Source organism: Leptonychotes weddellii, chromosome 9 (assembly GCF_054177405.1).
Source record: "Leptonychotes weddellii isolate Sample4059 chromosome 9, ASM5417740v2, whole genome shotgun sequence".
Classification (NCBI taxonomy): domain Eukaryota; kingdom Metazoa; phylum Chordata; class Mammalia; order Carnivora; family Phocidae; genus Leptonychotes; species Leptonychotes weddellii.
The window spans coordinates 4,219,471-4,235,970 of NC_138377.1; the positions used below are offsets into that span (position 1 = coordinate 4,219,471).

Sequence of the window (16,500 nt, forward strand, 5' to 3'; positions counted from 1 at the left end):
GCATTTCTTTAATTAAGACTGGGTTTGATCATTGGGGCACACATGTTACTTGTGTAATAAATCAATTATCTCAAAGAAAAAATTCTTGCTGGGGACAAGTGAGAGCTGGTGTTAGAGAGGCGTGAATATCAGGGCCCAAGAGAGGATGGGGAGCCAGCAGATGAGGGGCCTTGCACACAGGCTGAGGATTAAGATTCAGATTACACTCTCAGTGATGCTGAAATAAAAGAACAAATTTGAACCCTGAGGACCTCAAGGTGTCATTGAAAAGACTATTTCATCGAACACTAGAGCTTTAGGAAGGATGGAGCTCAGAGTCTCCAGCTCAGGCTTCTGGACCTTATAGTCTGGATAAAACGGCTGGTATGGGAGTTGAGGTGGTTCAACACAAAAGAGCCTCTAATGGGGACATTTTCACATCTTGAAGTTATTTTGAAGTGTTTTTTCACTTTTGTTGACTCTAAAGATGGGGAGTTTAAATGTGTTGTTGTTTTTTTTTTAAGTAAGTGTTCCTACGAGGTTTCCAGCTGAAACATTTCTTGTTCTAACAAAATGAGCCCATTACAACTTTTTGATGGAAACAAAGTGTCTAGTTTACAAAGCTGCTATATGTCACTCCAGTCAGAATTACAAAGGGGGGACCAGTTTCCTAATTGAAACACTTAATCATTCTAGCAACATCTAACATTAAACTGCATTCTAAGTAGTAGCTGTTTTTCTGTCTGATACAGAACACTTTTTTTAATTAAAAAAAAAATCCCTATTGGGTTAGTACAGAGGCTACATTAGATAACACAGGTCGTTCATCAGAATGTTACTGTTGATTTCCTATTTAAATTTAATAAGTACCTCATTATGACACAAATCACTATATAACTTAATATTTATCATCAATAATACATAGAGTAAATATTACATGGCCATATATTGCTTTTGTTTTTACAGAAGTTTTGTCAGTGTAAAGATTAAGTGCTGTTGTTACAAGCAGAGTATTTTAAGGTGTTAAGCACTCTAAGACAAAAATCTACAATGTCACAAAAATGACCATCAAATCCAGTAGCCATTTCCAGAGAAAATGAGATGTAGGTGCAGGAACATTGAAACTCATAAAAGAATATGGTTTCTATGAAAGCAAAACATACCATTATTTCTAAGTAAATTAGTCTATCTTGGAAAATGTGAATGATGAGGACCTCAAAAGCACTCTTATTTTATGTTCGACATGAAGATTTGGACAATGTATATGGAGTCGTTTATATTTGCTGTAATTATTATTGAGAACTATATATGCTGACGTGGGATTGTTTTTCTGGAGTGAGAGGAGGCTTTTTCCAATCTTCGTAAGAGTTCCACATGTACTGAAGACAGCTCTGCATATGGTGTGTGGTAACGTGAGCTCTGGGGCTAAGGGTCTGCTTCTCCCAAGGTACAGCCCCGGGGTGGGTGCACGATGTGCCTCCTGCACAAAGCGGGACCCATCCAGTCACCCCTGTGCTCTCGCCCTCCCTTGCATCCTGGCCAGCTCGCTTGCAGCCCCGCTCACTCTGGTGTGATGCAGACAACTGTGCGGACGTGTCACCCTTCCTTTCCCTGCCGAGTGCTTCTAGATCTTGCCAGAACTCAGGTTGCACTCCTGGGACTGTGTCACGCACGTGGACATCAGTGAATGTGTGTCAGACCAGAAACAAGACTAATCGCTTCCACCACCATGTAACTCCCTTATCTTACAAGTGAGGGAAAGAAAGCTCCCGGTTTGGGAAAGCCTCGTCACTTATTGTCCTGTGCTCTGCTCAGGCCTCATTCTCTCACACCTGCCACCACCGTGATGCCCAGGACCAGGTGCCAAGCCTTGGGCTGGGGGTTCTCCTCCCAGTCAGTTCGATGATAAGATTCGAGGCGATTGGGTATGCGACCCCTCATGCACCGAGGCAAAAGCTGAGGCTCGGAGAATTTCCTGGTTTACAAACCCAGACCTTTCTTTTACTCCAGAGCCTGCGCCCATTCCATTTGGTCTTGCTGCCCCCAGTAACTGAACAAGATAAGCTCTGAAAATGTAGGACAGCATCCTGGAACCATGGAATGACAGACATCGGATGATAAGGAAGAGATCACACCATCTTAGATTACTAAAGACCATGGTGTTTCAAGAGGGTTGTTTCAGGCCACCTCCCTACACCTTTCTCTGCGTGCTTTAAGTCCGGGCCACTGGGCATTGGTCCTTGGGACTCCATCTTTGCTTTGGAGCCAGATCAACAGAGCTCAGGAGGGGGGCTGCTCATGGGTGAAGGGAGAGGAAGAAGGAAGGAAAGAGTCAGGGAGAGACTGAATCACCAGCTTGACCTTCACTGCTATTGCTTCTTGGGGCTGCTTCTTCCTGTCTCAGTTACTGGGCTATTATTCCCAGGGCCCCTGAAGGTATCTGCCAGTACCAGCAATTACCTACAAGAAGGCAAGAACTTTCGGGGTGCCTGGGTGGCTCAGTCATTAAGAGTCTGCCTTCGGCTCAGGTCATGATCCCAGGGTCCTGGGATCGAGCCCCGCATCGGGCTCCCTGCTCCGCGGGAAGCCTGCTTCTCCCTCTCCCACTCCCGCTGCTTATATTCCTGCTCTCGCTATCTCTGTCTCTGTCAAATAAATAAATAAAATCTTTAAAAAAAAAAAAAAGAAGGGAAGAACTTTCTTTCTCAGGTGTGTGCAACTCAACCTGTTCAATGGTACACAGACCTCAACTTTTCCTGGGTCCAAACAAAACATTCATTTTTATTTATTTATTTATTTATTTTTAAAAAGATTTTATTATTTATTTATTTATTTGAGACAGAGAGCACGAGATGGGGGAGGGTCAGAGGGAGAAGCAGACTCTCCGCTAAGCAGGGAGCCCGATGCGGGACTCGATCCCAGGACTCCAGGATCATGACCTGAGCCGAAGGCAGTCGCTCAACCGACTGAGCCACCCAGGCGCCCAAGGATTCATTTTTAAATGGACATGTTTAGTTGCTTGAGTTATTTTTAGAAAATGAGTAGATTTTCCCCATCCTTCATTTCCAAATCAAAATTTCCTACCGTGGCATTAAACACAAAACAAAACCAAACAAAACCTTTTGCAAATATCTTTCATGGAAATATTTACCCAGTGCATTTATCAACGCCAAAGCATTTGAAAGATAAAACAGATCTGGAGTTTGCACAATGCAGATTCTTTTTTGGAAATTCTTAATAAAAATCAGATGTGCACAGAAGGAGCCAAGTTTTTAAGAACTGCCAAGATCTAGACATTTCAGGCCAACTTCCAAGCTTACCCTAAATTCAGAGAAGCCCGAAGGCCCCGCGGCATGACCCATTTACACTCTACTGCCAGTGTAAGCCACGTGGCCTTATTTCTAAGGTATTATCGTCCAATTAGCATAATCTTCTGATAAGAAGTACTAACAGTCTAAATTAGAAGACAGAAGACCGTGTCAGTGGTCTCTGAGGCTGTTATTCGACGGTGGGTGGCCCTAACCTGCTACAGCGGGGGAAGTGCCTGCATCTTTTCTACAAACGGTATCTTTTAGGAATAAAACTGAAAAAGAATTTAAGCGTCCTTACAGGACTGAATCAGAGTGGATTTACAAACCTGGAATTTTTACAGCCTGTGGGTTGGATCCGATTGCTTTATGACTAAGTCTCCTTACATAAACATTTGGGGGGAAAAAAGCCATGTTTAGCCTGTGAAGCTGCAATTCCTTCCTCAGCCTTGCTCAATAGAGAGAGTAAAATTAAAGCACAATGTTTAAAAAGAGAGAATAAAGTACAGCATCAGGTATCTGCCCAGAGAAACCAGTCTCCTATGCCCCACACATTCGTAAATGGGAAACAGGCCATTAAAACACCAATGATTAGCTTTCCCTAATAAAAGGTTACTATTAGTTGTGTAGGTATTTATCATAATCCATTAGAAGTTAACATCAAAGGGAAAATTCAAAATTAGAAGCGTATTTCGTGAAACCAGAAAGAAATGGTCCTATTTCTGGTGTCAGCTCAGTATTAAAAATGGTTTCTGACAAGTGATAAAACTTCAACTTTTCACCCAGTCAACCTTGAAAAGTACTGTTGACAAAGTTAAACAACCCACTGAAATTTATTTCAAAATGGCAGCAGAACGTACTAGAAGTATAAAGTGCTCCATACGGAAATTCAGAATGGCTTTCCCCATTCCATGGATTTGGTGCTAAGCAAATTCTCAGGAACTATTTCTGTCTGCATCGGGGTGCTGGGATTTCAAGTTCTCACCTTTTACCTGGACAATGATTGGTGGGAACTAGGATGAGCGGCCACCTCCAACGGCCATTGGATGAGTGCCCACAACACTCCCAGGAGAAGGTCTATCCGCTGGAGAGAGCTCAGAGCTGTGTGCATATCATGGGATCTCTGGGGAAAAGAGGTAACAAAACATCCGGACAGCAGGACCAGCAGAGAAGATGCCCCTTACCTCTCACTGTTCTTCTTGCCACTGGAAGAACTACTTGTGGATCCCGTGCGGTTTCGGTTTCCTTTGGAATCCCCATAGCTTTCCCTTCGGCCACCAGGAGATACTCGCTCGGAGGAGCTGGTCCTCTTGATGGTACTGCAGCGAGAGGTAAAGGTTGATGAAATTCTTAATAGGGTGATTTTATTTTATTGCCGAGTATAAAAATATATTACATAGAACATCCTACTTCCACGTGGATATTTAAGAGCTTGGCTCCTAACTACAGAATGTCTGTCTCTACGTGTGTGTGAGTATGTCTGTACGTATTCCTAATTGCAGAATGTCACTTGGGATCAATGCCTCTGCTCGCTGCCTTTGGAACTGGGGCAACTGGTACACAGTTCAATGTCACGGCAGAAATGAAAGGGAAGATCCCAATAGCCCTCTCCGAGAGCACTCCAGCGGCTTCGCGGGAAGTCGCCTGCCCTGGAGGAGGCTTCGGTCTAAACCAGGGGTGACACCCCCAGAGGACATTTGGCAATGTCTAGAGACACTTTTGATGGTCACAGCTAGGGGGAGAGGGCTGCTAATGGCATCCAGTAGGTAGAGAGGCCAGGGATGCTGCGAAACATCCTGCAACTCCCAGGACAACCCCACAACAAAGAGCAATCCAGCCCCCGAAGTCAACAGCGCGGATACGGAGGAGCGCTGGTCTACAGGCACACGTGGGACGAATGCAAATAGGACGTCCCTGGTAATGACAGAAACATTCCACCCCATGTGTGATGCCTTAGTTTGGAGGTAGCGCCCATGAAAGTGTAAGCAGGGGGAGCTAGCCTGGTGGGGGGTCTGGGGGCGATGTCTGGGGAGACTTCCTGAAGACTGTGAACTTCTGGGAGAGATGAAATGAATGGCTTGAATGTGTTGTCATTACACAGTCAGGAAGAGATGTTCTAGGGAAAAGGAAGGCCTGCGCGGCATGCAGGGTTTCTCAGCCAGGACCCGGGCTGCACGTGGAACGGGCCGCTCTTGGAGCACCTATGTGTATCACAGGCATCCCTGTGACGTTCGTTTCCTCACCACTAGGCCACACATTCCTTGGGACCCTATCTAATGGATCATTCTTACATACTTCGGGAGCCCGGTAAAGAAGCTTGATACTCAGTGAAAAAGACTGAAATAAGTGAGTCAATAAACGGGACTATCGTGCTGTGAGCCTGTCACAGGAAGAGACACGAGGTGCTCTAACGTAGCACCTGCTCTGTAAGAAAGGAGGAGAGGACTGGCTGGCAGCGACAGTCCCAGGCTGGGGCTCTGGGTGGAGGGCCTGCCTGGGGTGGGTGTGTGAGCCAGGCCGCAGAGAAGGCCAGAGAGGCGGGGAGGAGGAAGCCAGGAGAGAGGGGCTGAAGGAGGGAGGAAGTGGGGTGCAGGCGGCGCTGGGGCTACAGGTGGAGATGGGGACAAGACAGAAGTGCCAGGTGGCTGCCGAGAGCACAGGCCCAGGGAGGCTGGCAGGCCAGACCACATTTCAGCCGGGGGACGCGCGAGACAAGGGACTTGAGACCAAGGCTACACTCCCGGGGGGAAGGTCCGAGCCCCCCCTTTCTCCTAATGACATAGCACAGCTGCGCACTGGGGCTTTTCAGTAGCCCCCCACCCACTCTTCCTCCTCTGTCCTCGCCCCCTTCCTTCAGGCCAGCTTCAGTCCCTTTCCCTTTGGAACCGCCCATCACTCAGCAAAGAATCTCTTAGCATGTTTTTAAAACCTGCATGGTGTATCAGCTTTTGAAAAACCATCTCGCTCTCTGGGTGAGCAAATATAAATAACGTGACCATAATCGTGATGACATGAATATGCTTTCTGCACAGGCTTTTTGGCTAACTGGGGAAGCTTTGGATTTACAGCACCAGAATCTTACAACTGGGATCTGAACAGGCATGCCTTAAGGTCAAAACGTGCGTTTTTAGAACACTCAATTTGGGGACAAGGAAATTACAGATCTTAGGAGAGCACTGCATTTCTGAAATTTGGGACTGAGGTCTAAATTTATAGAAACCTTTCTGCTTAAACTTCAATTTCTTCCAGAGACGAGAAACACCGAGCTGATTTAATTTCACGGGATCTTTCTCTGCCAAGCATTTAGCACAGGGCTCGGAGGCGTGCCGCCTGGCCCCTGGTGGCTCCCTGGGAGAGTAGCAGCAACCACCAGCCCGGAGCGTCACCCGAGTGGTGTCCCTAGGGGAGTTCATGGCAAGTTCATGGCAACTTAAAGACTGGTATAAAACACTCTTACAGATCTGGAAAAGTCATGACCATTCATCAATTACAGCAAACATTAACCGATTTTCTAATAAGACTGAGCTTGGCGGCCAGAAGAGCTACCAGGGTACACTGGTGATGGAAACATGGAACTAGCAGGTGGCAGTGATGGGCCACATATGCTAAGAACTTCACAACTGGTGTAAGTGATTTAATCTGGTCCCCTGCAAAGGCAGCGTGATCCCCCTGATAGAGACGAGGACACACATTCAGGGATGCAGCAGTTCGTCTGGGATTACTCTGCTCCTCATTCTCTCTGCTGGGCTTCCTACTCAGGACTGTGGTTGGCTCATGAAAACACCCACGTGCACGGGGTTGAGGGCCTGCTGAACATCTCAAAGGCCAACAAACGTCAATAATTAACATGGTTACAGGATTTGAGGTTGGACCAACAGGAGACACTGAAGATCACTATGCTGCAGTGTTCACGGGACCTCACACTCCCGAGCTATGAAATAAGTCTAAGGACCCCTCACCTGTGAGTCCATCTACTCGGTTTGCATGCCTTCAGGAGACTCACAGACCTGTTTGATCTACGCGTGAGAGTCACGGAGACAAAGCGGAAGAAACCGAGAGCAACAACAAAAGCGTGGGAAAAACATTTTGGTAAGTTTCAATAAATAACAGAACACACACCACACATCAAAATGGAAAACACTTCCGTCTGCATATACAGACTTGGATATAATTCATCACAGCTATTCCCAGATATTTGTCATCTGCCCATTTGCATTAAAATGTGAAGCTTTAAAAAAAAATCCACTATTGTTGTATACATAGAAAAAACAAGATATTTCCTTTTGAGAGCCAAGAGCTCTTATGAATTAAAGAGGATTTACCAGGACTCCAAGTGAAGGACAGCAAATAAAGCTGGAAGAACAGATATTCACAGCATCAAGGGCAGCCAGAAGGAGTATACTCACTGTGAGAAGCCTCCTTCAATAACCAGCAGGGAATATCAAAGAAGTTATGTTCCCTCTGGACAGCAAGGGGAAAATACTGCTCTTCATTTTGAAAGTGGTAGACAAACTGACTTGTGAGAGACTGTATAGTAATGGAGTACATTTTTTAGTGCTTAAAGCAAGTAAAATATTTTTGGTGTAGAAATGCATGGACACCATCATTTCTTCTTTTCCCTTCTGGTCTCTACTCCCAAACCAAAAAACCTTCTAGGTTCTGAAAATACAGTGGTTCTTTACATTTCATTCCATACCCATTCGATGGTTTTTGCCAACTTAAATTAAATTTTAGACTTCACAGAAGTTTATGCAAGGGTGACTGGTGGCAAGCCTTCTTCTTATGGTTAGAGAGTAACTCTAAGCATAACAAGCTACAATTATGTCTTTCTCTCATTATGTGATTTGGAAACAAGGATTGGTTCCAAAATTGTGCAAGATCCCAAACATTTACAATAATAAAAAAAAAACCCAGAAACCAGACAGGTAGCTCTTGTGTGTACCACCAGGGATCTTCTGATGATGTCGTCTATTATGACAGCCGGGGTGATGATGCTTGATTAGAACAATTATCCACTCTACAAATACTTATGAGGCAGTGACTGTGTTACTGGGTGCTGGGCTGAGCACTGGTGAGTCAACATGGGACCAGGACCAATCTGGCATTTGTCCTGCAAGTTACAATTCCTTTTTTTTTTTTTTTAAGATTATATTTATTTGAGAGAGAAAGAGAGAGAGGGAGAGGGAGGGAGAGCACAAAAGGAGAGTGAGGGGGAGAAGCAGACTCCTCGCTGAGCAGGAAGGCTTGATGTGGAGCTCAACACAGGGCTCGATCCCAGGACCCTGAGATCATGACCTGAGCTGAAGGCAGATGCTTAACCGACTGAGCCACCCGGGCGCCCCTGCAAGTTACAATTCTTACAGATCACTCACTTCGGTAATTACAAAATGCTCTTATCTCCCTCTCTTCCTCTGTATCTTTGTGGCAGAAAACAAGTCATTGTCTAGGAAGGCTGGTTATCTTAGAGAATCTGACGGATCTTCAGAAGAAGTTTCTCTTCTACCATGCGAAGCCAACTCCCTGAGCCCAGAGGGGTGACTGCATCACTTCTGATAAAGGGATAGGTGCCAACTCAACTTCCTCCGTTCGATGGCAGAATGATTCTATCTCTATTTTGCTACAGAAACAGACTCAAAACGTTTCAATGGATCTGAGTGATAAGGAAATATATCAGAAGTATAATAATAAAAAAACCCCAGAAAATCAGATTTCACTTTTCTACTTTTGAAATTGTGTGCATGTCCAGCACTGACTGGTGCATTTACAAATGGGTCTTTCTAACAAGTGTAACCATTTTTCCAAAGGACTGTCAGCTATTTATTTGGAAGCAATAGATGTTTACCACCCTATTTTGCACTTGGAACAGAGCATTTTTAAAATAATGCTCTGTTTTGTACCAGTTTTGTTCTTTTGATCTCTCTTCTCACAGCTCTGCCCTATTGTAAAACTCTACTTAGGAGAAGAAAGAATGAGTGATTGTCTCTGTTTTGAGCCAGTGGAAATGTTATTCTATTGTCAGCTTCAGCATCCCCACTGAGCAAGGTATGACCTACAATGTCTTCCCCGGATTTTCTGCCTTTTTTCCTTTGACTAATGGAAACAAAGCTTTTCCCAAGGATTCCAAATCAAGCCCCCAATCGAAGTCTTAATTGGCAACACAAAGCACAACTGCTGGGTGCTGGACAATTTCCAAAGGAGATTTTGTTCTTAAGCACTAGGCTGAAAAAACCCCAGAGGAAAGAAAACAAACATATACCCATCCACACTCTGCAGATGCCCCGACTTGGTTAATTTGGAACTCTGATTATAGAAAAATTCCTGCATGATTGTAAACATATTTGAAACGTCCTGCAAGCTGTTTTATTCCTAATATTCAGGATGCCTAGCGTGCTTCTTGCTCTTTTCAGAATTTTCTCCTAATGAGAGATCTATAGGAACTTGACCACAGAGGAATAACTAGATGCTACTGTTTGGGCTTCCAACGCCCGAGTGGATGTGAACTCACATCCATAGACGCCCATGAAAGCCAGAGAAACAAAATTAATGAATCACTATGTTCTACCCTGAAATCCAAGAGTCTTGGACACTCAGAGAACCACGTATTTCTGGCTGGCTGCTCGACAACAGTTTATCAGATGAACCAAACTGATTATTCTATAAACTAAAAAGAAGCATCTACAGAGGCCTTAGAATATTTCTGGAAGGAAGGTTATCGTTTAAATGTTAACACGTATACATGCACACAATATGATGGCTACAAATAACCAACCCTCCTCCTTCCCTCCCTCCCTTCTTTCCTTCCTTTCCTCCTAAGATAATCTTGCTGAGAGCAGTCACTAAGCACAAGCTCTCGCCTATAGGGCTGACACAGGGAGCAGAGGACCCAGGCCTCTGCTCACAGCACATGGCCGGTTCCGTCCTTGGAGTCCAGCCCCTGCAGCCCCTAAGTAGCTGCCAGTCCTATCTCTCAGACTTGCTGCCAGAAGTCTCTGATGCTTCTCCTGTCGGCACCCAGGGGGGCATCTCAGAACATCGCTGCTCCTGACAGCAGCATGCAGAAAGCAGGGGCATACAAGAGGGATCGTTTCCAAACAGGAATTATATCAAGCACTTTTTATGAGCCGATGTAAGTGCTGACCTGGACGTCTTGCGGGAAGCAGCCTAGCACAGCGGTAGGAGCGTGAGCTCTGGATGCACGTGAACCTGGGTCTGAGCCCCTTCCCAGCTCTGTGCCTGTGGGACCTGGGAAAGTTACCTCGTTTCTCTGAGCTTCAGTCTTCTCATAAAATAGAAATACCAATATCTACCTTGCAAGTCATTTTGAGGATTAGTGATACCAATATTGAAAACCTGGTACTTTGCAGGCTTTTATTACTATTGAAGAATGATTTCTGCCATGATCACTGACTTACAGGGGGCCCAAAGTACCCATGGATGCCTGCGCTTTTTCACACCCTGGGGAAAGTGTCCATCTGATTCCATAGCCCAGCCTCACTGGTGTTGTCAGTTTCAGAAACCTCATTCCCCAGCTTTACCTTACCCTGAATACATGTTTCAAACACTAGAACTGAAACTACAGTTTGCCAGGAACTCTAGCAATCATGCCAATTAACCCTGTGAGGTCTAAGAAAGCCATAAATAGTCTATAAAGTGAAGGGCATTATCACACTACATCAAAGTTACTTTGGACCAACCATAGAAAATTCTACAAAATCAAAGAACAAGAATGCTGGACATAAGCTCTCATGAAAGGAACTGAAAGCCAGAAATTACATTTGCATTTCAATTTTTACTTTCATTTTTTTTGCTCTGAAAAATTTTTTAATTTTATTTAAATTCCAAATATATAAGAGGTATAAATGATAAAATTCCATTTTATCCAAGAATAAAGGGAAAGAATCTCATTTTTCCATTAATAATTTATTACTTTATTTATTCTTTAAAAAAGATTTATTTATTTATTTGAGTAATCTCCACACCCAGTGTGGGGCTCAAACTTATGACCTCAAGATCAAGAGCTGCACGCTCTACCGACTGAGCCAGCCAGGCACCACAATAATTTGCTACTTTAAAAAGTCACTCTTGAGGGGCGCCCGGGTGGCTCAGTTGGTTAAGCATCTAACTCTTCATTTCGGCTTGGGTCATGATCTCGGGGTTGTGAGACTGAGCCCCACGTTGGGTTCTGCACTGGGCATGGAGCCTGCTTAAGATTCTTGCCCTCCCCCTCCAAGTGCACTTGTGTGCTCTCTCTCTCTCAAAAAAATAAAATAAAATAAAATAAGATAAAATAAAATAAAATGTTACTCTTGAAATGAGAGGACTCACTCTTGAACAATCAATGGGTCAAAGAAGAAATCACAAGGGAATTTAGAAAATATCTACAAACAAATGACAATAAAAACAAAACACGCTAAAACCTGTGGGATGCAGAGAACACAATACTAGGAGGGAAGTTTATAGCAGTAAAGATGTGCATTGAGAAGAAGAAAGATCTCAAAACAACAACCTAGCTTTCTACCCCAAGGAACTGGAAAAAGAAGAACTGAAACAAAAGTTAGTAAAAGTAAGGACCTAATAAAGATTAGAGCAAAAATAAAACAGAGAATAGAAAAATAGAAAAAAATAAATGAAACTATAAATTTCTTTCAAAAAGATCAACAAAACTGACAAATCCTTAGCTAGACTAAGAAAAAAAGAGACCCAAATAACTAAAATTAGAAATGAAAGAGGGAATATTACAACTGATGTCACAGAAGTAAAAAGAATTCTATGACTACTATGAGCAATTATATGCTAACAAATTGGATAACGTAGAGGAAATGGATCAATTCCCAGAATCATACAACCTACCAAGACTGAATCATGAAGAAATAAAAACTCTAACAGACCAATAACTAGAAGGAAATTGAAACAGTAATTAAAAAAAAAAAATCTCCCAACAGAGAAAAACCCAGGGCCAGATGGCATCATTGGAGAATCCTACCAAACATTTAAAGATGAATTAATACCAATTCTCCTCAAAGTCGTTCAAAGAATTGAAGGGGGCACAGGGGAGGGGGGGTAATTCTTCCAATCTCATTCTATGATACCAAAACCAGGCAAAGACACAGCAAAAAAAACTGTAGACCAATATCCCTGATGAAGCTTGAAGCAAAAATCCTCAACAAAATACTATCAAACTGAATTCAACAGTACATTAAAAGGATTACAGGAGTCCCCCCTTATCCACAGGGGATATGTTCTAAGACCCCCAGTGGATGCTTGAAACTGTGGATAGTACCAAACCCTATTTATACAGTTTTTCCTATAAGCACATATCTATGATAAAGTTTAATTTATAAATTAGGCATAGTAAGAGATTAACAACAATAATTAATAATAAACTAAAAACAATTAGAACAATATACTGTAATAAAAGTTATGTGACTATGGTCTCTATCAAAATATCTCATTATATTCTACTCACCCTTCTTCTTGTGATCATGTGACAGGATAAAATGCCTATGTGATAGGATGAAGTGAGATAGATGAGGTAGGTACTGTGACATAACGTTAAGCTACTATTGACCTTCTGCTGGTATGTCAGAAGGAGGGTCTTGTGCTTCTGGACTGAGGTTGACCATGGGCAACTGAAACTGCAGAAAGTGAGACCATGGGTAAGAGGGGACCATTATACCATAGCCCAATGGGATCTAGACCTGCAATGCAAGGATGGTTCAACATATGAAAATCAATGTAATACACCACATTAACATAATGAAGGACAAATACCACATCCCTATCTTAACGGATGCAGAAAAAGCACTTGACAAAACTCAACATTCTTTTTTTTTTTTTAAAGATTTTATTTATTTATTTGAGAGAGAGAATGAGACAGAGAGAGAGAGCATGAGAGGGGGGAGGATCAGAGGGAGAAGCAGACTCCCTGCTGAGCAGGGAGTCCAATGCGGGACTCGATCTCGGGACTCCAGGATCATGACCTGAGCCGAAGGCAGTCGCTTAACCAACTGAGCCACCCAGGTGCCCCCAAAACTCAACATTCTTTCATGTTAAAAGCTCTCAACAAATTAGAAATAGAAGGAAATTACCTTAACATAATAAAAGCCATATATGGAAAGCTCACAGCTAACATCATATGCAACAGTGAAAGACTAAAAGCTTTTCCTCTCAGATCAGGAACAAGGCAAGGAGATCCACTTGCACCACTCCTGTTCAACACAGTACTAGAAATCCTAGCCAGCACAATTAGATAAGAAAAAGAAATGAAAGGTATTGACATTAGAAAGAGAGAAATAAAGTTATCTCTGTTTGCAGATGACATGATCTTACATGTAGAAAGCCCTAAAGATTCCACGCACACAAACATTTTAAAACTAATCAACAATTTCAGCAAAGTTGTAGGATACAAAAATCAGTTGCATTCCTATACACTAACAATGACGAACACAAAAAAGGAAATTAAGGAAAAATCCCATTTGCTGTAAAATCAAAATTTGAGGATAAAATACTCAGGAATAAATTTAACCGAGGAAGTGAAAGACCTGTACACAAAAACTATAAAACACTGCTAAAATAAATCAAAGAAGACATAAATAAGTGGAAACCCAACCCATTTTCATGGATTGGAAGACCTAATATTGTTAAAATGTCTATAGTACCTACAATGATCTATAGATTCAATGCATCCCCTATCAACATGGTATTTTTTGCAGAAATAGAAAAAAAAAATCCTAAAATTTAAAAGGAATGTCAAGGGAACCCCAAATAGCCAAAACAACCTTGAAAAAGAAGAACAAAGTTGGAGGCCTCAAAGTATCTCATTTTAAAATATGCTACAAAGTAACAGTAATCAAGTTGGTAGGGTATCTTCATTAGCACAAAGAGAGAAAAATAGATCAATGGAACAGAATAGAGAGCCCAGAAATAAACCCTTGAATATGTGGCCAAATGATTTTCAACAAGGGAGCCAAGAGCAGATAATGGGAAAAGGACAGTCTTTTCAACAAATGGCAAAGGGAAAACTGAATATTTACATGCAAAAGAATGAAGTTGGACCCTTAGACAATAAACAAAATTAACTCAAAAGGGATTAAAGACCTAAATGTATGACCTAAAACCATCAAACTCCTGGAAGAAAACACAAAGGGAAAGCTTTGGGATGTTGTATTTGTCAATGATTTCTTGGATGTGACACCAGAAGCAAAAATAGACACTTGGGACTACATCACACTTAAAAACTTCTGTGTATCAAGGAAACAATCAATAGAGTAAAAAGACAACCTATGTAATGGGAGGAAATATTTGCAAATAATATACCTAATAAGGGGTCCATATCCAGAATATGTAAGGTAATTCTACAGTTCAGGAACAATAACAGAAAAATGAATAATTTGATTTAAAAATGGGCAAAAGGCTTGAACAGACATTTCTCCAAAGAAGATATACAAATGGCCAACAAGCATATAACAAAATGCTCAATATCCAGGTACATGGCTGGCTCAGTCAGTAGAGTATGTGACTCTTGATCTTAGGGGTCGTGAGTTCAAGCCCCATATTGGATGTAGAGATTACTTTTAAAAAAGATGCTCATTATCACTTATCATATGATAAATGCCAAGCAAAACCACAATGAGATATCACCTCATATCCATTAGGATTGCCATTAGCAAAAGAATAGAAAATAACAAGTTTTTGGCAAGGATGAGAAGAAATTAGGACATTTGTGCATTGTTGGTGGGTATGTAAAATGGTGTAGCCATTCTGGAAAACAATATGGCGGTTCCTCAAAACATTAAAAATAGAATTACCTTATGGCTCAGCAATATCACTTCTGGGTATCTATCCAAAAGAATTAAAAGCAAGATTTTGAAGAGCTATTTGCACAGCCACATTCATTATAGCATTATTTATAACAGCCAAGAGGTGGAAACAAGCCAAATGTTCATCAACAGTTGAATGGATAAAGAAAATGTGGGGTGTACAGGTGTGGGTGTGGGTGTGTGTATTATGCAGCCTTAATAAAGAAGGAAATCCTGTGATATGCTACAATATGGATGAACCTCAAGGATATGATGCTAAATGAAATAACTCAGCCACAAAGGGACAAATAAATACTGTATGATTCCACTCATATGAAGTATCTAAAGTAGTCAAACTCATAGAAACAGAATGTAGAAAGGTGCTGGGGATAGGAATTACTGTTTAATGGGTATAGAGATTCAGTTTTGCAAGATGAAAAAATTCTTCAAACTGATGGTCAGCAGAAGGGAGGTGGGTGGGGGGGATGGGGAAGCAGGGGATGGGAATGAAGGAGGGCATTTGTTGGGATGAGCACTGGGTGTTGTATGGAATTGCTGAATCACTATATTGTACACCCAAAACTAATACAACACTGTATGTTAACTGTGTTGAAATTAAAATTTAAATAAATAAATAATTTTAAAAGGAAACAGAAAGAAAAGATGAAAAGTTTCTTGAGATCTGCTGCACAACAATGTCCAACAGTACTTAACACTACCGAACCGTACACTTAAAAATGGTTGAGATGATAAATTTAATGTTATGTGTTTTATCTTATTTTTTTAAAGATTTTATTTGTTTATTTATTTGAGAGAAAGAGAGAGAGACAGAGAAACAGCATGAGAGGGGAGAGGGTCAGAGGGAGAAGCAGGCTCCCCGCTGAGCCGGGAGCCCGATGTGGGACTCGATCCCAGGACTCCAGGATCATGACCTGAGCCGAAGGCAGTTGCTTAACCAACTGAGCCACCCAGGCGCCCATGTTATGTGTTTTATAACAGATAGCAATCTGAATCCTCAAATAAAGTCAGCCTTGGCAATCTTCGACATCTAGATGAAAAAAAAAAGATAGTCCAGATCAACTGCTGCCATTTAGAATGCAGAAGGTCACTTTACTTTGATTAGAAATAAATGATTCAGGGGCGCCTGGGTGGCTCAGTCGGTTAAGCGACTGCCTTCGGCTCAGGTCATGATCCTGGAGTTCTGGGATCGGGTCCCGCATCGGGCTCCCTGCTCAGCAGGGAGTCTGCTTCTCCCTCTGACCCTCCCCCCTCTCATGTGCTCTCTCTCTCATTCTCTCTCTCTCAAATAAATAAATAAAATTTAAAAAAAAAAAAGAAAGAAATGATTCAGGTAAGTATTAAACAGATACGACATAAGGTTAAGAATGTCATTTTTTAAGTTTTTTTTTTTTTTT

General features: G+C 42.2%; 1 protein-coding gene across 4 annotated transcripts in view; it reads right to left on the reverse strand.

The window, feature by feature from the left end:
* The window catches only part of LOC145723362 (echinoderm microtubule-associated protein-like 1), a 433,105-nt gene that overhangs the window by 305,609 nt on the left and 110,996 nt on the right, over window positions 1-16,500 (reverse strand). For 3 of the 4 annotated variants that reach the window (XM_081829948.1, XM_081829949.1, XM_081829947.1), the window contains exon 4: window positions 4,472-4,606. In XM_081829948.1, coding sequence (XP_081686074.1) covers window positions 4,472-4,606 — 135 coding nt within the window. Of the gene's footprint in view, window positions 1-4,471; window positions 4,607-15,848; window positions 16,134-16,500 lie in introns of those variants that run through there. The other variant, XM_081829950.1, reaches the window with a different exon arrangement.